The sequence below is a fragment of the Procambarus clarkii genome, chromosome 27 (genome assembly GCF_040958095.1).
Source record: "Procambarus clarkii isolate CNS0578487 chromosome 27, FALCON_Pclarkii_2.0, whole genome shotgun sequence".
In the NCBI taxonomy this organism is placed as follows: Eukaryota; Metazoa; Arthropoda; class Malacostraca; order Decapoda; family Cambaridae; genus Procambarus; species Procambarus clarkii.
The window spans coordinates 24,145,534-24,171,220 of NC_091176.1; the positions used below are offsets into that span (position 1 = coordinate 24,145,534).

The 25,687-nt window shown below is 47.9% G+C and overlaps 1 protein-coding gene across 8 annotated transcripts in view; it reads left to right on the forward strand.

Annotated features, from left to right (window-relative positions):
* LOC123762588 (tRNA dimethylallyltransferase) overlaps nucleotides 1-25,687 on the forward strand; it is a 109,932-nt gene that overhangs the window by 67,193 nt on the left and 17,052 nt on the right. For 7 of the 8 annotated variants that reach the window (XR_006773368.2, XM_069332441.1, XM_069332440.1 and 4 more), the window contains exons 3-5: nucleotides 20,172-20,310; nucleotides 22,790-23,044; nucleotides 24,889-24,960. Coding sequence is in view for 7 of the 8 variants with exons in the window: in XM_069332441.1 (XP_069188542.1) it covers nucleotides 20,172-20,310; nucleotides 22,790-23,044; nucleotides 24,889-24,960 (466 nt within the window). In the remaining variant the exon portion in view is untranslated. The remainder of the gene's footprint in view (nucleotides 1-20,171; nucleotides 20,311-22,789; nucleotides 23,045-24,888; nucleotides 24,961-25,687) is intronic. The other variant, XM_045749179.2, reaches the window with a different exon arrangement.

The window sequence follows — 25,687 nt, forward strand, 5'->3', positions numbered from 1 at the left end:
CCCAGTGCCACGTATTAAGAAATGTCTGCATCTTAAAGCACCCCTTTTCTTGCAATATCCATGAAGTCTGAATAATAATCAGGTAGTTGTGTTTTCTGTAGACTTGACCCGGATGAAATGGGGGGGGGGATGTGGGAGGTAGACATACTCCTGCATTGCTGGCTATATCTTGAGGTTATCTTGATGGTTTCGGGGCTTAGCTTTCGGGAAAAAATGAAAATATAAAAACGGAAACCACGTACAAAACTCAGGGAACTCATAATATAGAACGAAAAGGCAATGTAAAGGATCTGGGTGTACTCATGTCGGAAGACCTTACCTTTAAAGAACACAATAAAGTAGCCGTCACAACTGTAAGAAAAATGACAGGTTGGATAACAAGAACTTTTCACACTAGAGATGCTATACCGATGATGATACTTTTCAAATCGCTAGTGCTCTCTAGAGTGGAGTACTGCTGCACAATGACAGCCCCCTTTCAAAGGTGGTGAAATTGCTGACCTGGAGAGCGTGCAGAGATCCTTTACTGCTAGAATCCACTCAGTAAAACATGTAAACTAATGGGACCGACTAAAGAGCCTAAATCTGTACTCCCTTGAGCGCAGGCGGGAGAGATACATAATAATTTACATGTGGAAAATAGTAGAGGGGCTGGTCCCAAACCTGCACACAGAAATAACATCACATGAGACCAGAAGGCATGGCAGGATGTGCAGAATACCCCCGTTGAAGATCAGAGGTGCAACAGGTACTCTGAGAGAGAACTCTATCAACATCAGAGGCCCGAGACTGTTCAACACGCTTCCACTACACATAAGGGGCATGAAGCCCCGTAACCATCTCAGGGTATACTCACATGCTCTCTAACTATTGCTACTTCTGTCTTAACGTTACCTTTAGGGGGGTTTCAGGATCAAAATTCTCACAGCCCCGGTCCCTGACCAGGCCTCCCTGTTGGACTGATCAACCAGGCTATGATTCACGCGTCAGAGTGCGAGCAGCTTCAACAGTCAAGCCTGGTTGATCAGACCTCCACCAAGGAAGGCCTGGTCAGAAATCGGGTTGCAGGGTCATTGATCCTCTGAACCCTCCCTCAAGGTAAACTCAAATGAAGATGGTTTTGATGGCGATATATGGTGGTGTGGAGTGGGATAATGATGGACATAGGCACAATCAGAGAACACTGTATAAACATCAGAGGTCAGCGGTTGTTCAACGTCCTCTCAGCGACTATAAGAAATATTGCCGGAACAACCGTGGACATCTTCAAAAAGAAAACTGGACTGTTTTCTAAGAGAAGTGCCGGACCAACCGGGCTGTGGTGGGTATGTGGGCCTGCTGCGGGCCGCTCCAAGCAACAGCCTGATGGACCAAACTCTCACAAGTCGAGCCTAGCCTCGGGCCGGGCTTGGGAGTAGAAGAACTCCCAGAACCCCATCAAGCAGGTGGAGACAGGGAGGGGGGGGGGGGAGAGAGAGGGAAAGGCGAGAGTGAGTGATACCTGGTTGATACCTGGTTGATGGGGTTCTGGGAGTTCTTGTACTCCCCAAGCGGAGAGGAGAGGAGGGCGTGGCGGATATACCTGTGTGGTGTGAGAGGAAAGCTTGTGTTACCAATCAATTTCCAGCGAGGGGCGTTTGCCTTGGGGGGGGGGGGGGGAGGGGGGGTTCCTCGACTAATTTGCATTATCATCACAGCCTCTCCCTTTTCACTCTCCCCTCCCACCCTTTCCCCCCTCCCACCCCTCTCCCCTTGCACCCTTTCCCCCCTCTGCCCTGGCTCCCTTTCCCCAGTCCGCCGAGTTTGGTTCCAGTTTTTTGGGCATTTTAATGTCAGTCACTCAACTGCGATAAAATTGTTAGGCCTTTTCAATAATTGGATAGGAGGCCGTGCACTCCAGTCCGTGGTGAAAGGTGCGGGGCTCAGTGGGACTAGCCAAAGAGGCTCCGTAAGGGGGGGGGGGGCTACTTTTGGTGTAATTGTATTTTGAGGCCCATTATTAAAACATGTTATAGGCTATTGTTTATGGCATACGTAATACTCTCACCAGCACCCAGACGTACATCACACTACACCCCACACACTACACCCCACACACTACACCCCACACACTACACCCCACACACTACACCCACACACACTACACCCCACACACTACACCCCACACACTACACCCACACACACTACACCCACACACTACACCCCACACACTACACCCACACACACTACACCCACACACACTACACCCACACACACTACACCCACACACACTACACCCACACACTACACCCCACACACTACACCCACACACACTACACCCACACACACTACACCCACACACACTACACCCACACACACTACACCCACACACACTACACCCCACACACTACACCCCACACACTACACCCCACACACTACACCCACACACACTACACCCCACACACTACACCCACACACACTACACCCACACACACTACACCCACACTCACTACACCCACACACACTACACCCACACACACTACACCCACACACACTACACCCACACACACTACACCCACACACACTACACCCACACACACTACACCCACACACACTACACCCACACACACTACACCCCACACACTACACCCACACACACTACACCCACACACACTACACCCCACACACTACACCCCACACACACTACACCCCACACACACTACACCCCACACACTACACCCCACACACTACACCCACACACACTACACCCACACACACTACACCCCACACACTACACCCCACACACTACACCCCACACTACACCCACACACACTACACCCCACACACTACACCCCACACACTACACCCACACACACTACACCCCACACACTACACCCACACACACTACACCCACACACACTACACCCACACACACTACACCCACACACACTACACCCCACACACTACACCCCACACACTACACCCACACACACTACACCCACACACACTACACCCACACACACTACACCCACACACTACACCTATGTTACCCACGTGGCGAGACACCCACAGACACCCATCTCATAAAACACCCACCACCCGTTGTCAAAATATTTAGAAATACGATAAATATTTACGAATTAATGTTTTAGTGTTTTTATTTTTTAAGCATTTAATTGTATAGTTATGTATGGAAGTGTATGGAGGAGTATATTGTATGTATTAAATATTGTGCATTAGGATGTATATATGAGAGAGAGAAGGCATTTATAACATTGCTTGATGTTTATAAGTAGCGATACTTATAAACATCATATAATACTTATAAAATATAATACTTTATTTTACAAGGGATGCCATACTAATGATACTTTTCAAGGTAACCGGGTAACTGTCGGCCTTAGGCACCCAGGACTTGTCTTAAATTGGTCTCAAACGTGCCGACAACTTGTTCGGCTGTTAAGCATAACTGTTAGGCTTGTTAGGCGAGAGGAGGGGGGGGGACATAATACTCTACACGTGGAAAATATTAGAGGGACTGTAGTAGTCTGTGGTGGGTATGTGGGCCTGCGGGCCGCTCCTAGCAACAAGCCTAGGCGCTCCACTACCACAGAATAGTTGTACTATTCAAATCAATTGTGCTGTCCCGTCTTGATTAACTAAATAATTAAGTACTGCTCAGTACTCGTTTTTTTCTTTGAGCAGGAGAGATTGCTGAAATAGAGGGAAGAGAGAGAACATATACAGCATACACAGACGCTATAACGCAACTAAATTATTGGGATCGTCTCAAAGGTGTCCAAATGTACTCTAGAAAGGAGACCAGAGAGATATCAAATATACACGTGAAAATACTGGAGAGCCACGTCCCAAATTTACACTGTAAAATAACTGCATACTGGAGTAAACGATATAGAAGAAAATGCAGAATTGAACCAGTGAAGAGCAGAGGTGCCATAGGCACAATCAGAGAACACTGTATAAACATCAGAGGTCCACGGTTGTTCAACATCCTCCCAGCGAGTATAAGAAATTTTGCCGGAACAACCGTGGACATCTTCAAGAGAAAACTAGTTAGTTTTCTTCAAGGAGTATCAGACCATCCGGGCTGTAGTGGATACCCGGGCCTGCGGGCCGCTCTAAGCAACAACCTGTTGGACCAAGCTCTCACAAGTAAAGCCTGGCCTCTGCCCAGACTTGGAGAGAACAACAAATCCCAGAACCCCATCAAGCGGGTATCAAGCAGGTGCCAGTAGGCATGGCTGGATGTGCAAAATTTCCCCCGTTGTAGTGCAATAGGTACATTGAGGGAAGACTATCAACATCAGTTGTTGATCAGTCCAGCAACCAGGAGGCCTGGTCGACGACCGGGCCGCGGGGACACTAAGCCCCGGAAGCACCTCAAGGTAACCTCAAGGTATCAAGGGGGCCCAAGACTTTTCAACACTTGCTACACGTCAGGAGTATAACTGGCCGACCCCCTCACAGTGTTCAAGAGAGAACTCGACAAACACCTCCAAAGAATTCCTGATCAACCAGGTTGTGATTCATACGTCAGGGCGCGAGCAGCCGCGTCCAACAGCCTAGTTGACCAGACGACCAACCGCGAGGCCTGGTCGGAGACCGGGCCGCGGACTCGTTGATCCCAGGAAGTTACACAATATAGACTTAGCGGATACTTTGGCGTCACCTCGGCGTTAGTACCTGGTGCCTGCAAGTGGTTGGCGAGAGCGTTAGTACCTTGATATGAGCGTTAGTACCTGGTGCACTTGGTATCCCCCATCCAAGGACTACCGAGTACCTCCTGGTCTCCTCCTCCCCTCTTCTGTGAGTGAAGGTCGGTGGTGGTGGTGGTGGTGCGAGTAACGTCAGTATTGATCTGTGAAGCTTGGCTACTACTGCTGCTGGTGTAGTCCTGGGGACCACTAAGGGCTACTCTTCCTGCTGCTGGTGTAGTCCTGGGGACCACTAAGGGCTACTCTTCCTGCTGCTGGTGTAGTCCTGGGGACCACTAAGGGCTACTCTTCCTGCTGGGGGTGTAGTCCTGGGGACCACTAAGGGCTACTCTTCCTGCTGCTGGTGTAGTCCTGGGGACCACTAAGGGCTACTCTTCCTGCTGCTGGTGTAGTCCTGGGGACCACTAAGGGCTACTCTTCCTGCTGCTGGTGTAGTCCTGGGGACCACTAAGGGCTACTCTTCCTGCTGCTGGTGTAGTCCTGGGGACCACTAAAGGCTACTCTTCCTGCTGCTGGTGTAGTCCTGGGGACCACTAAAGGCTACTACTCCTGCTGCTGGTGTAGTCCTGGGGACCACTAAAGGCTACTCTTCCTGCTGCTGGTGTAGTCCTGGGGACCACTAAGGGCTACTCTTCTTGCTGCTGGTGTAGTCCTGGGGACCACTAAAGGCTACTACTCCTGCTGCTGGTGTAGTCCTGGGGACCACTAAAGGCTACTACTCCTGCTGCTGGTGTAGTCCTGGGGACCACTAAAGGCTACTCTTGCTGCTGCTGGTGTAGTCCTGGGGACCACTAAGGGCTACTACTCCTGCTGCTGGTGTAGTCCTGGGGACCACTAAAGGCTACTCTTCTTGCTGCTGGTGTAGCCCTGGGGACCACTAAAGGCTACTCTTCCTGCTGCTGGTGTAGTCCTGGGGACCACTAAAGGCTACTCTTCTTGCTGCTGGTGTAGCCCTGGGGACCACTAAAGGCTACTCTTCCTGCTGCTGGTGTAGCCCTGGGGACCACTAAAGGCTACTACTCCTGCTGCTGGTGTAGTCCTGGGGACCACTAAAGGCTACTCTTCTTGCTGCTGGGTCCTTAGTGGTCCTGGGGACCACTAAGGGAGGGGAGTAAAGCCTTGGCAAAAAATTGCACTAACATCACACATAATACAAGATGAGTGGCGCTGCCCAATAAACTCGCCCCTCGGGGCAAAATTAAAAAAAAAAATTTAACATAATAAAAGTGTTTGAAAAGAGTGATTAGGAATCAAATAACTAGTTTTATGGAAAACAATGAATTGCACAATCCAGGACAACATGGATTTAGAGCGAGAAGATCCTGTCTGTCACAGTTACTCAACCACTATGACAAAATCACAGAAGCCCTAGAAGAAAAGCAAAATGCAGATGTTGTATATACAGACTTTGCAAAGGCGTTCGACAAATGTGACCATGGGGTGATTGCTCACAAAATGAGGTCAATGGGAATAACTGGGAAAGTAGGACGCTGGATACTCAATTTTCTGTCGAACAGAAAAGAGTAACAGTCAATCGGATAAAATCGAGTCCAAGCGATGTTAAAAGCTCCGTTCCTCAAGGTACAGTCCTTGCACCGCTACTGTTCCTTATTCTCATATCTGATATAGACAAAAATACACGTCACAGCTTCGTGTCGTCCTTTGCAGATGACACAAAAATCAGCAGGAAAATTACCTCTGCTGAAGACATTGAAAAACTATAAGCAGATGTCAACAAAGTTTTCGATTGAGCAGCAGAAAATAACGTGATGTTTAACAGTGATAAATTTCAGGTACTCGGGTACGGCATAAATGAGGATCTGAAACATAATACAGGGTACAAAACACAATCAAATCTTCCCATAGTAGAAAAACCGCATGTCAAGGATTTGGAAATAATGATGTCCGACGATCTAACGTTTAGGGAGCATAACCAAGCAAATATCGCGTCAGCCAGAAAAATGATCGGATGGATTACGAGAACTTTCAAATCCAAGGATCCCATCACAATGGTTGTACTCTTCAAGTCACTTGTGTTGTCCCGTCTCGAGTACTGCTCAGTACTCACTTCCCCCTTCAGAGCAGGAGAGATTGCTGAAATAGAGGGAATACAGAGAACATATACGGCACGCATAGACGAGATAATACACCTAAATTATTGGGATCGTCTCAAAGCTCTCCAAATGAACTCTCTAGAAAGGAGACGAGAGAGATACCAAATAATATATACATGGAAAATACTGGAGGGTCAGGTCCCAAATCTACACAGTAAAATAACAACGTACTGGAGTGAACGATATGGAAGAAAATGCAAGATTGAACCAGTGAAGAGCAGAGGTGCCATAGGCACAATCAGAGAGCACTGTATAAACATCAGAGGTCCGCGGTTGTTCAACGTCCTCCCAGCGACTATAAGAAATATTGCCGGAACAACCGTGGACATCTTCAAGAGAAAACTGGGCTGTTTTCTAAGAGCAGTTCCGGATCAGCCGGGCTGTGGTGGGTATGTGGGCCTGCGGGCCGCTCCAAGCAACAGCCTGGTGGACCAGACTCTCACAAGTCGAGCATGGCCTGAGCCGAGCCTGGCCTCGGGCCGGGCTTGGGGAGTAGAAGAACTCACAGAACCCCATCAAGTAGGTACCATCAACCACCATCCAACCATGAACCACCAGCAACAGCAACCACCACCACCACCACCACCAGCAACCACCACCCTCCCAACCCAACACAGGAAGCCCCCAATTGGCGCGCGCGTCGTAATAACTTGATAAGCTCAACCACCCGGTCAGAAAATAGCTTATTCTCGTATTTAGTGCCGTTCATCTTTTTTGGTGATGGCGGGCGGTGCTTTTATTGTTTGTAGGTGAGGATGTGATGTGGGAGGCGGGTGGTACTTCCCTGTCAGTACTTCCCTGATACTGTCGGCGGTGCAGCTAGCTCTAGCTCTCTATGTCCCGTCTACTAACTAGCCACCCACCTGTTGCTTTACACTTGAACTATTTTGACGTTCAATTTCTTTGTCGAATCTTGCCTTTAGAGTTGTAGATGGAGGTGGCTTCTACATCTTTCTCTTTCAGTGTCTTCAACTATTGACTACACTAAGAGTATTTCCTTACATGCATTCAGCTTATTCACGTTTTCAGCTTCCACTTCTTTCCTCTTGGTCTGCTTTCTCTCAATTTGAAGAGTCTGTATTTGTCCACCATGTCTGTTCTCTTCAGTATCTTGAGTGTTGTGATCATATCCTGTGTGTGTTTCTTCTATCCTGCATATTCATGTATTGGTCTAACACTACTAATTTAGGTTTCTAAACCATGTTCTTACATTTGCCAGCATGTCCTATGGTGCAGATGTTACCTTGCTTGCATGCCTCTCGTGTTAGTGTTGGAATTATTCCCACCCCCAAATCTCTCTCTGAATCCTTTAGTTGCCTGCCCCTTATGGTGTAGATCCTTCTTGGTTGTAAAAAAAAACTATCGCAGGCCCTTCACATTTTTTTGGAGGCAAAGGCTAGACACTGGCGTTATCCCTGACGTACTAAAAACAGCAGAGATAACACCACTCCATAAAGGAGGAAATAAGGCAGAGCCAAAACATTACAGACCGATAGCACTAACGTCGCACATATAAATCTTTGAAAAAAGTGTTAAGAAAAATACAAAATACATGGAATCACAGCATCTCTATAACCCTGGACATGGTTTCAGAACAGGGCGCTCTTGTCTGTCACAGTTGCTGGACCACTATGACATGGCATTGTTTGCTATGGAAGACGAGCAAAACACTGATGTAATTTACACAGGTTTTATAGAAGCCTTCGACAAATGTGACTCGTTATTCCACACAAAATGCCTTCAAAAGGACTTACCGTAAAAATTGGCACATGGATCTACAATTTCGTAACAGAACCTAATGTGAAATAATCAACAAAATAAAATCAGGACTTAATGAAGATAAGTTCCAGCTCTTGCGCTACGGAAAATATGAAATATAAAAACTGAAACCACGGGATACATAATAATTTACACGGGGAAAATATAGGGGCTGGTCCCAACCCTGGACACAGAAGTAGCGGGGGAGATACCAGATGCGCTTAAAGCAGCAGACACAGCCCCTCTACACACGCGAGGGAGCAAAGCATTGGCAAAGAATTATAGACCAGTTACACTAACGTCCCACATAAAAGTATTTGAGAGAGTGATGAGGAGTCAGGTCACCAGTTTCATGGAGACCAGTGATCTTCACAACCCAGCCCAACATGGATTTAGAGCGGGAAGATCGTGCCCCTCTCAGCTGCTTGACCACTACAAATAGTCAGAGGCATTAGAAGAAAAACAGTGCACAGATGTGGTATACACGGACTTCGCAAAGGCATTCGATAAATGTGACCATGGAGTGATAGCACACAAAATGAGGTCAATGGGAATAACTGGTAAAGTAGGACGCTGGAGAGACTGTTTTCTGTCGAACAGAACAGAGTAACAGTCAACCATATAAAATAGTCCAATTGCAGTTAAAAGCTCAGTACCTCAAGGTAAAGTCCTTGCACCACTGCTTTTCCTTATCTTCATGTCAGATATAGACAAAAATACAAGGCACAGCTTTGTATCATCCTTTGCAGATGACAAAAATCAGCATGAAAATTAAGACATTTGCTGAAGACATTGAAAAATTTCAAGCAGATATTAATAAAGTTTTCGACTGGGCAACGGAAAATAACATGATGTTTAACAGTGATAAATTTCAGGTATGGCAAAAATGAGGATCTTAAACATAATACAGGGTACAAAACACAATCGAATCTGCCCATATTAGGAAAGCAACATGTAAAGGATTTGGGAATAATGATGTCCGACGACCTAACGTTTAGGGAGCATAACAAGCAAATATTGCGTAAACCAGAAAAATGATTGGATGGATTACGAGAACTTTCAAATGAGGGGATCCCATCACAATGGTTGTACTATACAAATCACTTGTACTGTTCCGTCTTGAGCAACAGTACTCACTTCCCCATTCAGAGCAGGAGAGATTGCTGAAATGGAGGGAACACAGAAAACATATGCATCATACATAGACGCGATAAAGCACCTAAATTATTGGGATCGTCTCAAAGCTCTCCAAATGTGCTCACTATAAAAGAGACGAGAGAGATACCAAATAATATACACATGGAAAATACTGGAGGGCCAGGTCCCAAAACTACACAGTAAAATAACAACGTACTGGAGTTAACGATATGGAAGAAAATGCAGAATAGAACCAGTGAAGAGCAGAGGTGCCATAGGCACAATCAAAGAACACAGTATAACCATCAGAGGTTTCCGGTTGTTCAACGTCCTCCCAGCGAACATTAGAAATATTGCCGGAACAATCGTGGATATCTTCGAGAGAAAACCAGGCAGTTTTCTTCAAGAAGATCCTGACCAAGCGGGCTGTGGTGGGTATGTGGGCCTGCGGGCCGCTCCAAGCAACAGCCTGGTGGACCAAACTCTCACAAGTCAAGTCTGGCCTCGGGCCGGGCTTGGGGAGTAGAACAACTCCCAGAACCCCATCAAGCAGGTATCAAACAGGGTGAAGGGACCTTTAGAGGGGGGGGGGGTGTTGTGGTTGAGTTTTTTTTTTTTTTTTTTTTTTTTTACACTCTTGCACGCGTCTCCCTGCTCTGTTGACTGACCACCCACTGGAGAGTCAAGAGTCAAATGATAGTAGTGGTGGTAATAGTAGTTGTAGTGTTAATAGTAGTCGTAGGGGGCCCATGTCAACACCCCCCCCATGCCAACCCCCCCCCCCCCCCGTGCGAACACCCCCCCACGCCAACCACCCTCCCCCCCCTCAAATACCAACTAAGCTTCACTCGTGCTGGACGCACTCCAGAGGAGAATAGGCCTAGAGTGCTAGACTTAAAATCATTAATTCCTGTCTTGTGTACGGATGGGGAGGGGGGGGGGCAACGGCGTCGAAAGTTTTCTGACATTTTCTCCAACCTTCTCATACTTTACCATTTCTCTCCTCCCTTTCCCGTCCTCCCCTTCCCCCTTTCACTCTCTTGCCCGTATACAGTGTTTCCCCCTCTCCTTACCTACTCAAGGTAGCTTGCCATTTCCTTCAGCATCCGCATATTTTTGTTCTTCTCCCCCTTCCCAGTTCCCCTTTCCCTCCTGGCATGTGCCCCTTAACGTAACCCCCGAACTCCTGCACCCAAATTTCTCGCCCCCCCCTCCTCCCCTCTTCCCCTTCTCTCCTCCCCTCTTCCCCTTCTCTCCTCCCCTCTTCCCCTTCTCTCCTCCCCTCTTCCCCTTCTCTCCTCCCCTCTTCCCCTTCTCTCCTCCCTTCTGCCCCCCTTCCTCCCCTTCTGCCCCCCCTTCCTCCCCTTCTGCCCCCTTCTCCCCCCCTCCTCCCCTCCCCGCACCAGCAGGGCGGACCCAACATTGGCCACTACAGATCATACACCTTTAAAGTTGGCCGCGCCCCCATCGCCGCCGCCGTCTGCACCATCTGTAGGCTAAGCAATGTCAAGGGCGCTCCCTCCCTCCCTCCCACCCCTCCCCTCCCCTCCCCTTCCTCTCCCTCGTACTGTTCCGTCCTCCCTCCCTCCCTACAGGTCCTCCCTGGGAGCCACGCTGACGCATGAGCACTCTCCTCTCTCTCTCAACTGTGTCCTTCCCTCTCTCCATCCCATCACACGCGCCCATCACTTGGGACGGCAGGGGGCGTGTTCTTCTGGAGGGAGGGGAGAGGGGGGGGGCAGTTCTTGGGGTGTTAGACAGGAAGACATGTACATGGATGGGCTACTGCCAGGAAGTGAAGACATAGGCGTGTGTGTGTGTGTGTGTGTGTGTGTGTGTGTGTGTGTGTGTGTGTGTGTGTGTGTGTGTGTGTGTGTGTGTGTGTGTGTACTCACCTGTTTGGGCTTGCGGGGGTTGCGCTCTGGCTCTTTGGTCCCACCTCTCAACTGCCAATCAACTTGTATACAGATTACTGAGCCTACTGGGCCACACGTCTCTGTGGCTCATTTGGGTATTCAGTCTCCACCTGTGTCCCCTTGTTCGCATACCACCCGTGTTAAACAGTTTATCCTTATCCACCCTGTCAATTCCTCTGAGAATTTTGTAGGTAGTGATCATGTCTCGCCTTACTCTCCTGTCTTCCATCGACGTGAAGTGCATTTCCTGCAGCCTTTCCTCGTAACTCATGCCTCTGTGTTCTGGGACTAGCCTAGTGGCATACCTCTGAACCTTTTCAAGCTTCGTCTTGGCTCCATGCTGGGGCCGCATACTCCAGGATTGGTCTTACATATGTGGTATACAAGGAAGCTATCAGGGGGAAAGCGCCAAGCCATTAAGACTATATAGCACTCTAACCCTGTCCATGGAGGACAGAAGAAAATGTATATATGTTGGTTAGCATTGTAAATGTGTGGCCACGTCTGTGGTAGAAAATAATAATAATAATAAAAAAAAAAAAACTGGGAAGGGACCAAGATAAGGATTTGGGATCGGACGGTGGGGGAAAGGAATGGTGCCCAACCACTTGGACGATCGGGGATTGAACGCTGATCTGCATGAAGCGTATGTGGTATACAAGGTTCTGAATGATTCTTTACACAAATTCCTGAAGGCAGTTCTGATAGCCAGCCTTGCATACGTCGCAGATTATGATATTTTTACGTGGGCTTAAAGAGACAGGTTTGGTGTGATATCAACTCGTATAGCTTTCTCTCTGTCCGTTTCATGTCCACTTCATCTCCCATTCGGTATCCTGTATCTGGCCTCTTGTTTCCACCGCCTAGCCTTGAGGTTACCTTGAGGTGTTTTCGGGGCTTAGCGTCCCCACGGCCCGGTTATCGCCCAGGCCTCCTCGTCCCCTGGACTGGTCAACCAGGCTGTTGAACGCGGCTGCTCGCAGCCTGACGTATGAGTCACAGCCTGGTTGATCAGGTATCCTTTGGAAGTGCTTATCCAGCTCTCTCTTGAACACTGTGAGGGGATTGCCAGTTATGTCCCTTATGTGTAGCGGAAGCGTGTTGAACAGTCTCGGGCCTCTGATGTTGATAGAGTTCTCTCTCAGAGTACCTGTTGCACCTCTGCTTTTCAACGGGGGTATTCTGCACATCCTGCCATGCCTCCTGGTCTCATGTGATGTTATTTCTGTGTGCAGGTTTGGGACCAGCCCCTCAATTATTATCCACGTGTAAATTATTATGTATCTCTCCCGCCTGCGCTCAAGGGAGTACAGATTTAGGCTCTTTAGTCGGTCCCATTAGTTTAGATGTTTTACTGAGTGGATTCTGGCAGTAAAGGATGGCAGGATATGGAAGGATTCAGGATCTGGAAGGATGGCAGTTCTGGCAGTGACAATAGAAAAAGTAAACCAATTTTTTACAAATAATGTTGAAATGTCGCTGAAATGCTCGACTTTCTTGTTGGGCAAATTTCAATAAATTAATACTACATAATTAATATTGTGTTGAGATTATTATTGAGCTGATGGACTCTTGTCTGTAAATACCGGTCAGTGCTAGGCTGTGTTTTGCTAATATACGACCGAGCCAATTGTCAGCCGTGTGCACATTCGGTCGAGCCAGAATTTGCAGCCTAATGATTTGTATGAACTTGTGGCTAGTAAGTCGTAGAATGTATCTTATCTTGAGGTTATCTTGAGATGATTTCGGGGCTTTTAGTGTCCCCGCGGCCCGGTCCTCGACCAGGCCTCCACCCCCAGGAAGCAGCCCGTGACAGCTGGCTAACACCCAGGTACCTATTTTACTGCTAGGTAACAGGGGCATTCAGGGTGAAAGAAACTTTGCCCATTTGTTTCTATCTAATCGGCTTATTAAATCATTCCATTTGTTGTGTTCTATTTTGCTTAAACCTTGGAGCTCCGCGATCAGTATTGTGTCCGGCCCGTTGTTGCTGCTGTCCGACCGTTGTTGCTGTTGTGTCCGGCCCGTTGCTGTTGTTGTTGTCCGACCGTTGTTGTTGTTGTGTCCGGCCCGTTGCTGTTGTTGTTGTCCGACCGTTGTTGTTGTTGTGTCCGGCCCGTTGCTGCTGCTGTTGTCCGACCGTTGTTGTTGTTGTGTCCGGCCCGTTGTTGTTGTTGTGGTGTCCGACCGTTGTTGTTGTTGTGTCCGGCCCGTTGTTGTTGTTGTTGTCCGACCGTTGTTGTTGTTGTCCGACCGTTGTTGTTGTTGTTGTCCGACCGTTGTTGTTGTTGTGTCCGGCCCGTTGTTGTTGTTGTCCGACCGTTGTTGTTGTTGTCCGACCGTTGTTGTTGTTGTTGTCCGACCGTTGTTGTTGTTGTCCGACCGTTGTTGTTGTTGTGTCCGGCCCGTTGTTGTTGTTGTTGTCCGACCGTTGTTGTTGTTGTGTCCGACCGTTGTTTTAGTTGAATTTACCTAAGGGCAACTAACACACTAGTGGCCTCGACGAGGACAGTTAGCCGACGGCCTGTCAAAGGTTTTTTCAAGCTTGCTTTTAAAATTGAGCAGCGTTTTGGTATTTACAGCTGGGGCGGGTAGGCGGCTCCCTGGGTTTATACCCCCCTATGGGTGAAAAAGCATCTCCTCTCTTCTGTCCAACATTGTGGCTTCTCGAGCTTGAAGCCGCCGCTCTGTGTGTGTTATCTGACAGTCTGAAGGTGTATGGAGGAATGTCCTTCAAAATAGTTCAGTATTTTAAATGTTTGGATGAGATCTGTCATGTCGTGTCGTGTCTAGTTTGTGTGGACCGTTGTACTGTGGGGCTCTGTCCCTGAGGCCATTATGTGCATCAGTAACCCTTTCCACTACCGCCCACTCCATGGGTATGGGGAGCATAATAAATGACTGGACTGGACTGGTTGGTGACCGGCCGTTGTGTCACGAGGCGCGTGTGGGCGTGGACACTGGTCTATATATAGAGGCGTGGGGCCGTTGCCTGCCCACACTCACCCTTATCTGTCTGGCCCCCTGTCTGCTCCTGTCCTTGCAATACCTCAACCCTCCCCCACCCCTTCTGCCTCCCTCAGTAGTCCCCTTTTTTACCCTAGACGTGTCCGCACCCTCATCCTACCTCTCCCTAGCTCTCTCTCTACCTTTCCCTAACTCTCTCTACCTCCTAGCGCTCTCTACCTACCTTCAAAACTTACTACGAACATAGTTGTTGAACTTAATTGTAATGATTTTACAGTTTTTATTTCTTTATGTACCCAAGAGTTGTTACACTCTTGTACAGCCAGCAGCACGCATAGCGTCTCGGGCAGGTCCTTAATCTTAATTTTCCCCGGAATACGACCCGCCAAATCTTTTAACAAGGTACCCATTTTACTGTTAGGTGAGCTGAGGCTACAGTTTAGGATTGGCGCCCGGTCAATCCTCTCCGGCCAGGATGCGAACGCAGGCCAAAGTGATCGCGAAACGCCTGGCGAGTGTGTTACCACTGCGCCACCGGGACTGCACTTCCCTCCCTACAATTGCTAGACTAAATCACTGATGAATGTAGCTTCTAAATCTCGGAGCGGCTTGGCAAATCTAAAGCTTGGAGCGGCCTACAACAGCCTGGTGGACCACTCTCTCACAAGACAAACCTGGCCTCAGGCCGGGCTTGGGGAGTGGAACAACTCCCAGAACCCCCATCAACCAGGTTACCTTACCTTGCCGTCTTAATCTTAATGAATCCAATATCGGTCATATACACTCATACTTTACCTTGAGGTGGTTTACACTTACCTTGAGGTGGTTTACACTTGAGGTGGTTTCGAGGATCGTGTCCCCGCAGCCCGGTCTCTGGCGGTCTGTTCAACCAGCCTGTTAGACGCCGCTTCTCGCCAACTAAATAACATTGACTGAATAGTGGAGTTATCCTAAGATAGGTTGGGATTAAGGGACGTAAGCTAGTTTACAGATGGGAGTAACAGACTGTGGGGGGGAGGGTGAGCGTGGGTGACCCATCTAACCACATGGTAATTGGCAGCCAAGTAGCTCACGTGGTGAATGTGGAGAGGAGTGCCAGTGTATAAATGGTGGGTGTTGCGTCACCCAGCCAGTGGGTGAGAGGTAGTGGTGTATATTGTAACCTGACGTCAGTGGTTGTGTGTATGGAGGGTGTCCTCGCCCCGCCTGACGTCACCCGGACGGTGTATTTGTGTGTTTGGATATTATCAAACACGCCTTACCTTCCATGTCTGACGTTGTTAGACTGCTGATGGTAGCCAGTCAGCTGCAAGAGGTTACCTTGTGGTTACCTTGCTGTCATTCCCAGGATCAAGGCGCGCGCGCACACGGGGCCAAATGTGCCAAAGTGTGGTATTTAACATTAGGGTGCCTACTCCCACGGCTGCTGGCGCCACTTCCCAGCCTACATTGACATCTCTCCCCCACCATTTCTGCTGCTTGCTCGGGTCATTGTCTTGTGCAGTATTTGTGGTTTTCGGTGTTGGCGAGTAGGTGGTGTGTGTGTATGGAGCCGTACTGTGTTGGGTGTGTGTCCTTATTGGGGGGTGAGTGCCACCACTCGTGGCTCCTTGTGCTGCACTCGTGCTTGTACCGCTCACACTCCCGCCTCTCCTGCCTTGTGGACTTGTAGATTTACCGCATGACTCGCTTTTGTAGCTTACCTTGTCATGTATAATTGTGCCATCTTGAGGTTATCTTGAGAAGATTTCGGGGCCTTTTTTTTTTTTTTTTTAAGTGTCCCCGCGGCCCGGTCATCGACCAGGCCTCCACCTTCAGGAAACAGCCCGTGACAGCTGACTAACACCCAGGTACCTATTTTACTGCTAGGTAACAGGGGCATAGGGTGAAAGAACCTCTGCCCATTGTTTCTCGCCGGCGCCTGGGATCGAACCCAAGTCCAGCGTACTGTCCGCTCAACCGACCGGCTCCCACCACACCTCCGGCTCCCTCCCACCTCCGCCATAGTTCATTTCTACTACTAATTTGTTAAGCCCATTACTGAAGGTCTTGTACACATTAAATTGCTCCTATTCTCCCGCTGTGAACATTGCTTCTGTATCAGAATGTTACAGAAGCAATATATACATTGTTACACAGGCAATAAGACCTTGATATTTGACCTTATGAGGTCCATTATTCGTCCTCCAGTTCGGGGAGGCCCAGTTCCTGCAGTCTTTACTCGTAGTTCGACCCATTCGGTCCGGGAACGAGTCTTGTTCTTTGCATCTTTGGACCTTTTCTAATCTAATTTCCTTTTGTGAAAGTTGACTGGAGGTTCCCATCAGTAGGGCTGCACACTCGTATGAAGTAGTTTTTTTGGATAAAAAAAATTGTGAATGGTGAGTGAGTTTTTAATTCCTCTCGCTCTCACCAAAGTGAGATTGAATAATTTGAATCGTTTGTCATATCAACACTTTAGTGTTAACAAACAGGGAGACTCTACGACGTCACTAATCTGGTAACTTTGCTGCGGTGTGATCAAAGTAATCCAATGGGAGAAGCCCATTGAACCCATTTTCAGTGGCGGGTTTCGGTTCGGAAGACGCTGGCCCCGCGCTGCGCCACCGGTTTGGACTGTGTATCCTGACCAAGGAGGCTGGATTAGGCGCTAATCCTTAACTGTTTGCCTTTGTTCACCCAGCAGTGATTGGGTACCTGGTCGTTAAACTATTGGCGGGTCGTGTTCCAGGGAAACTGGTGAGTAAGGCTTACCATGAACTAAGGGAAGGAAAAGCTCTCAGCCTGCTAATAGAAGTCGTCTGTTCTTGTACCCCACCTATGAAGTAAAGTGGTTGAACTTTGTTAATGACATTGTTACCGCAAGCCTGCCCTTTGAAGGTTTGGCAGCCTGGCCTTGGAAGATTTGGCAGCCTGGCCTTGGAAGATTTGGCAGCCTGGCCTTTGAAGGTTTGGCAGCCTGCCCTTTGAAGGTTTGGCAGCCTGCCCTTTGAAGGTTTGGCAGCCTGCCCTTTGAAGGTTTGGCAGCCTGCCCTTTGAAGGTTTGGCAGCCTGCCCTTTGAAGGTTTGGCAGCCTGCCCTTTGCTTGGTGTGTGTGTGGCAGCAGCCCGGCGTGAGGAATCTTGTCAGTGACACACTGGGTGGTGTGAAGGTCTGGTAATGGGCGGAAGTAGTACATGTGCGCTCGCAAGATTTTGTGTGAGAGAGGTTTGAGGGGGGGGGGGTTGAGGTGGTTGTTGAGGGGTGTGCATGACAGGTGAGGAGGGGGCGCACATTGTGCATGGTGAGGGGGCTGCACAAGGGATGAGGGGGGGCTAGACGCCCCCCTCATCCCTTTCAGCACCACGTCAAGCTTTAGTGGTGTCAGTTACGCTGTCTTGTGGCCCCCTTCACACGTCTCGCCTTATCTTTTGTCGCACCCACAGTACTGGCCGCCTTTGTCGTCGTCGTCCTCCTCCTCCTGCCTGGCCTAAGTGTCCGGCAATGTCGAGGCGGTGTTGAGTGACAGCTGCACCCTGGGTGACGGGTGTGTGGGGGGGGGGGGGGTTCTGCACCCTGGGGGACAGGTGGGGGGGGGGGGGTCAGCACCCTGGGTGATAGGTGGGGGGTTCTGCACCCTGGGTGATAGGTGGGGTGGGGGGGGGGGGGTTCTGCACCCTGGGTGATAGGTGGAGGGGGGGGGTTCTGCACCCTGGGTGATAGGTGGAGGGGGGGGGTTCTGCACCCTGGGTGATAGGTGGGGGGGGGTTCTGCACCCTGGGTGATAGGTGGGGGGGGGGGTTCTTCACCCTGGGTGACAGGTGGGAGAGGGGGGGTTCTGCACCCTTGGGTGACGGGTGTGTGTAGGAGGGGGGGGGCAGTAACCTGGGTGTGCAGGTGGGAAGGGCAGGGACGTCAGTGAGGAGTGGGCTGCTGCTATAATGGTGTCAGAGGCTAGGGTAGCCGAGCACGAGGGAGAGATGGGACTGTCTGCTGTGGCTGTCACCACCACAACTCTAACCCTGAAGATATTTGATTGATAAAGATTAAGCCACCTTAAAGGTGGCACGGGCATGAAAAGCCCGTAAAACCTGAAGGTGTTTTGTGTGCAGATGATATAGTACTCCATGGTCGTCATGCCAGCTGTCGACAGGTTACTCGGGGCGGCGACGCATGTTTACATTTCGGGTTTACAGGTTTCTACAGGTTTCTACAAGTTTACAGGTTTACGGGTTCACATATCTAAACAGGACTATAATTTCCAACCGTTGATGACTTGATGTAGTGGCTCCCGACTCCTTCGTTCACTGTTATATCTGCTATTAAAAGTTTGGATGGGGAGTAGCCTCTACTATTTTCCCCTTGTGCTTCCTTGCACCTGCTTACAAAAACTGAAGCGTTTCTTCTCATCCTGGTGGCTCATCTATGTGTATTTTGTATGTCTGGATCATTTGTCATTCTTCCCGCCTCTTGCAGCCGGAGCAGATATATTTAAAATAGGCCTCTCCGTCTGTTGAATATATTCCCCCAAATAGGATTACAGGATCGAGCGCCTGCCTCTGAGCCCTGCCTTAATAGCTGTTGGTTGTCTTAATTTACTGACTGGCGACTTTTTTCATAACGTTTGGAACTATTGCATAGGCCTAAATTTTGCGTGGTTTGTGGAAACGCCTCTCGCCAAAGCACAGTTAAGAGGCGACAGATTGAGTGTTCTATCTTCAAAGGATTGGCTAAGCCCTGTGGTCAACAGTACCGTATTTCTTTCTACTTTTCTGTTTGACTCAGTGTTGGAAAGTCGTGTACATTGTATAGCTAACACCATTTTTTTGTTAATAGTGTGTGTGGTGCCAGTCGCCTCATTGTTACCAATGTTGTTGTTATTGTTTTGGACCCCATACCCAAAAGTCGCTGTGCTTTTACAGCGACTATAAGAAATATTGACGGAACAACCGTGGACATCTTCAAGAGAAAACTAGACTTTTCTAAATAGCTTGCCGGACCAACCGGGCTGTGGTGGGTATGTGGGCCTGCGGGCCGCTCCAAGCAACAGCCTGGTGGACCAAACTCTCACAAGTCAGGCCGGGCTTGGGGGAGTAGAACTAACTTGCACCGTCCCAGTATCTGTTACTACTGTCCAGTCGAAGTCTTGCATCTTACAGGTCGGCGTTCAATCCCCAACTCTCTTAAGTGGTTGGGCACCATTCCTTTCCTCCGTCTTATCCCAAGTTCTTATCCTCACATCTCTAACAAGTTCTATGTGGTTGTAATGCTTTCTCCTGATAATTATCTTGCATAAGATACCCAACAAAACTACACAAGTATCACTTGCAATAACTATGATCAAGCGTACTCAATTATTTTGTGCTATTATTATTATTATTATTATTATTATTATTATTATTATTATTATTATTACTTGTTTTAATATTATTATTAATTAGAGACTTGATGTGTGTTTTACACGGGCAAATACGAGATAGTAAACAAACTCATCAAAGAGTGAAGACGAATCACAAAGTGCAGATGTACGCTCTTAATGTAGAGATGTGTGAGAAGAAATAGTAATGAGTGTTGTGTTTTGACAGGTCGCTGCAGGTGTGGGAGCAGACGGGTCGGCGCCATAGCCAGCTGCTGGAGCAGCAGCAGCAGCAGGAAGGCGGCTCCAGCCTCGGGGGCGGCCTCAGGTACCCCAACACTGCCATCCTCTGGGTCACATGCCAGCAGGTCAGCCTGCCTCTACCCCCTCTCTCTCTCTCTCTCTCTCTCCTTCCCCCCTCCCACCTCTTCTCCTTCCCCCCTCCCACCTCTTCTCCTTCCCCCCTCCCACCTCTTCTCCTTCCCCCCTCCCACCTCTTCTCCTTCCCCCTCCCACCTCTTCTCCTTCCCCCTCCCACCTCTTCTCCTTCCCCCCCCACCTCTTCTCCTTCCCCCCCCACCTCTTCTCCTTCCCCCCCCCCCCCACCTCTTCTCCTTCCCCCCCCCACCTCTTCTCCTTCCCCCCCCCCCACCTCTTCTCCTTCCCCCCCCCCCACCTCTTCTCCTTCCCCCCCCCCACCTCTTCTCCTTCCCCCCCACCTCTTCTCCTTCCCCCCACCTCTTCTCCTTCCCCCCCCCCCCCCACCTCTTCTCCTCCCCCCCCCCCAGCGAGTATAAGAAATATTGCCGGAACAACCATGGACATCTTCAAGAGAAAACAAGATTGTTTTCTAAAAAAAAAAAAAAAAGTGCTGGAGCAACCGGGCTGTGGTGGGTATGTGGGCCTGCGGGCTGCTCCAAGCAACAGCCTGGTGGACCAAACTCTCACAAGTCAAGCCTGGCCTTGGGCCGGGCTTGGGGAGTAGAACTCCTCCCAGAACCCCATCAAGCAGGTAAAGCACTCCACCCTGGGGCATACCCAACTCGAGGGTGCGTAATGTTTACTTTTGAGCCCCCTTGAAAAGGACTGAGGCAGTTCTGATACTCGGGTACTCCATGAACCATGTCAAGGCTTTCCTCGACTCCAAAAAAGGCTAGTTGTTTTAAGGTTATTTCTCCGTTTACTGTATCAAAAGCAGTTTAGAGGTCCTCCTGAAAGCTTGGTCTGTCTAATAAAAAAAAAAACGCTGAATGCAAGTTTGAGTGCTTCTGCCAGGAAGGAAACCTTATAGGTTAGGAGCAAGTCAGGGTCTAATTTGAAACATTATCCTGTCACGGATAATCCTATCAAGAACTTTGCACATAATGTCAGGGGAAATGAGCCTGAATGTGAATTGGGCTTGGGTATGGGTGTTATGAGTTCCTGTCTCTCTGACAGGAGCTCTGCATGACAGAGTTCTCATCTTAGCGGAGCAGTATAAGACTCACAAAAAAACTGACACTTTTATCACATTTCTTAAAGCCAGCCAAAAGTTTAGTGAGCTAAAAGAGCAGGTGTATAACCAGCTCCAGGAACAGTTTTTACAAGACATCATGCAAAATGATTCCTCATCCTAAATGTGGAATAAAATCATAAAGATTTTGCATCCTAGTAGTCCCCACTGCTCACCACTCGCTTGCAGACTACACTGACATGCTTCTCGAATTAATGCAAGTACTGCTAGCATAAAAAGCCTACCCCTGAATGTAACACCATACTGCTAGTACTGGTACCAGTATAAATAATAAATACAACATTTAAAACCACCTGTACTGAAATAGGTCCAGATGATAATTATCACAACTCTCTAAAAAAATAAAAAATAAAATGTATTCATGAAAGGTAAGACTACCTCTCCTGGAGAGGATGGCATAACGTACAATCCCACGAGAGTACTAGCTGATCGGCCAAATAGTCCTCCTTGCGGTTACCTAGCAATGATTTCGGGGCTCAACATCCTCGCGGCCCTGTCCTCGACCAGGCCTTCTGGTTGCTGGACTATTGGACGCGGATTGCAGGCGGTTGGCCCCAACAGGTTGCAGGCGGTTGGCCCCAACAGGTTGCAGGCGGTTGGCCTCAACAGGTTCCTCACAGCCTGACGTATGAATTACAGGCTGGTTGATCAGGTATCCTTTGGAGGTGTTTATCAAGTTCTCTCTCGAACACTGCACGGGGTCGGCCAGTTATGCCCCTTAATAAACTTCTCTCTTAAGATTACCTGTTGCACCTCTGCTTTTCAACGGGGATATTCTGCACATCCTACCATGCCTCCTGGTCTCATGTGATGTAGTCTGTGTTCAGATTTGGAACCGGTCTTTATTTTTCCAATTTGGGGGAACGTGCTAAATTTTATTTCAGACATAATGAAAATAGCAAGAGGTTTATTATAAATGGTGATATTTCTAAAAGCATGGCCCTGGGACCAACTGTGATTGGCCTATGACACTCCTGTATCTATCATGATTCATTTTAGAAAGTTGGTAGAGACTAGCCCCAAGCATCTGGCCTCCCACCTTGACCAAACAGATACTTATAGATTTGTCATTAATCTAAATTTAATTGGTTAGAGTACTGTACTGTATTTGAACTGGTCACATTTTTAATATCTATCATGATTTTGTTATTAATTTTTGTATAGTATAAACTATATTCAGTATAAACTTTTTCTTTTTACATAAAGGTAAAGCAGTTCTGTTTTGCACATAGTAATTGTAAAGTTTAGCCATCACAGAGTCAAATTAAAAAGGTATACAAGTAAACTACAGGTATTCCATGTAAAATTCAGTGCTAATGTATGGATATTTACAGGATGTTCTCGAACAGCGATTGGATGCCCGGGTGGATGAGATGATCGAGCGAGGGCTTCTTCAGGAACTGAAAGACTTTCACACTTCATATAATGCCAAGCGTCTGGAGGATGGAGAAGCCGCAGACTACACCAAGGGCATTTTCCAGAGTATAGGGTTTAAAGAATTCCACAAATTCTTAATCTTGCCAGCACAAGAACAAAAAAGTGACAAAGGGACAGCAATGTACAAGGATGGTGTTGAAGCAATGAAATTGGTAAGTTTGAAAGGCAGTGTAATGGATTTGGGTGTATTCATGTCGGAAGACTTTACCTTCAAAGAACACAATAAAGTAGCCATCACATCAGGCTCAAAGCTCTCCAAATGTACTCACTAGAAAGGAAACGAGAAAAATACCAAATAATATACACATGGAAAATACTGGAGGGCCAGGTCCCTAATCTATACAGTAAAATAACAACATTCTGGTGAGAACGATTTGGAAGAAAATGCAGAATAGAACCAGTGAAGAGCAGAGGTGCCATAGACACAATCAGAGAACACTGTATAAACATCAGAGGTTATTCAACGTTCTCCCAGCGACTATAAGAAATATTGCCGGAACAACCGTGGACATCTTCAAGAGAAAACTAGACTGTTTTCTAAAAGAAGTTCTGGACCAATCGGGCTGTGATGGGTACGTGGGCCTGCGGGCCGCTCCAAGCAACAGCCTTAATGGACCAAACTCTCACAAGTCAAGCCTGTGCCTCGAGTCGAACTTGGGGAGTTGAAGAACTCCCAGAACCCCATCAAGCAGGTATCATCTGCTAGAAAAATGACAGGTTGGATAACAAAAACCTTTGACACTAGAGATGCTAAACAGATGATGATGCTTTTCAAGATGCTAGTGCTCTCTAGAGTGGAATACTGTTGCATAATGACAGCCCCTTTCAAAGCTGGAGAAATTGCTGACCTGGAGAATGTGCAGGTTCTTTACTGTTCAAATCCACTCGGTACAACATATAAGCTATTAGGACCAACTAAAATGCCTAAATCTGTATTCTCTTGAGCGCAGGCGGGAGAGATGCATAATAATTTACATGGAAAATAGTAGAGTGGCTGGTCCCAAACCTGCACACAGAAATAACAGCACATGAGACCACAAGGCATGGCAGGATGTGGAGAATACCCCTGTTGAAGAGCAGAGGTGCAACAGGTAATCTGAGAGAGAACTCTATCAACACCAGAGACTGTTCAACACGCTTCCACTACACATAAGGGGCATGCATAACTGGCTGACCCCCCTCACAGTATTCAAGAGAGAACTTGACAAGCCCCTCCAGAAAATACCTGATCAACCAGACTGTGACTCGTACATCAGGCTGGAAGCAGCATCCAACAGCCTGGTTGACCAGTCCAGCAATGAGGAGGCCTAGTTGACGACCAGGCCACGGGGGACACTAAGCCTCAAAATCATCTCGAGGTATGAGAATATCTGGGGATGCTATTTGGGGTTCTCTAGGGGGAGGGGAGGGGGGAATTGGAAGGTTAGGGGACTCTGGGAAAGGTTGGAAGGGGTCTTTGATGAATCTTATGGGATGGACTCTGGTGAAAAGTTTGGGTCGTCTGTGGTATATATATCTATGGGATATATACAATGTGGGAAGGTTTGTGGGTCTTTGGTGAAGGCTGGGGGGGTCTAGGGAAAAGTTCAGGGGGGGTCTTTGGGGAAAGGTTGGGGATGTTTGAGGGAAGGTTAAGGGGAAGATTGGGGGGTTCTCTGGGGAAGCCTGTGCCTTAAGAGTATTAGTTTTTGTTATTCACAGGTTGATGCCCATATTTATGTAATATTTAAGTCAATTTATCAGGGGCCTGTGGTTATTACACAAACTACGTACTGTGTGAATTAAGGGTCAGTTGTCTCGTGATGGGTAACTGGGTAATGAACAGAATTACTTTAATGATTAAATTAGTTGACGCTGATTTACACATACATGTGCAGATACACATACGTCCTTGGTGGAGGTGTAAGCTCAGTTATACCTTGCTGTTATTCCTGTAGGCATCTTTCCTCCTCTACTGTCTTTACAATATTGTACATTATATCAAATTTATCCACAGGCAACCCGCCAGTATACCAAGAAACAAATAAGGTGGATTAGAAACCGGTTTATTCTTCCATCAGGACGACAGGTAAGAAGAATAATATCTTGCTTCATTTTATATACAATACTAATGTAAAGCTTAGAATCTAGAATAGTATTAAGTCCAAAATATATACAATACGCAAATGCAGTTTTTAGGTGTATGTGCTGAAACTTTTGCGTATCATTTGTTGTTAGACTATTTATGGACCTACAGGGTTTGGCACTAGTCCCCTTTGACCAACTACTGACCTTCTCCAGGATGCAACACACAGCATTTGCCTAACTTCCGGGTACATATTTTTAGGTGAACAGAGGCTTCGAGTGAAAGGAAATGTTCCCAAACACGTCTGTTCTGCTGCAGGAATTGAACCCAGAACCTCTCGGTTGCAACCCAACTGTGCTACAGAGCAATATTTGCACACAGTGCAAAACCAATGGAGGATAAAAAATGATCGCAGAATATTAAGGGTAACCTACACAGGTTGTTGCAGAAATGTCATTCAAATGGTTACTGAAGTTTACTTAAAATTTGTTGAGATTAATCTACTGAAAGTTGGGGGAGAAAGGAGAGCACGATGGGGTAGTCTACAAAAGAAGCAGGAGCAGAAAGCAGCAATGGAAATAGATCTGAAAATTTACTAGCACCAGCCTTACATATTAACAATAACATAAGCAGTACATGCACACACAACAAACATTAGGATGACTTTAAATAATTATAAAATCCTTCGGAATTATATTCATCACTAATGTTATAGCATTATTAGAATATG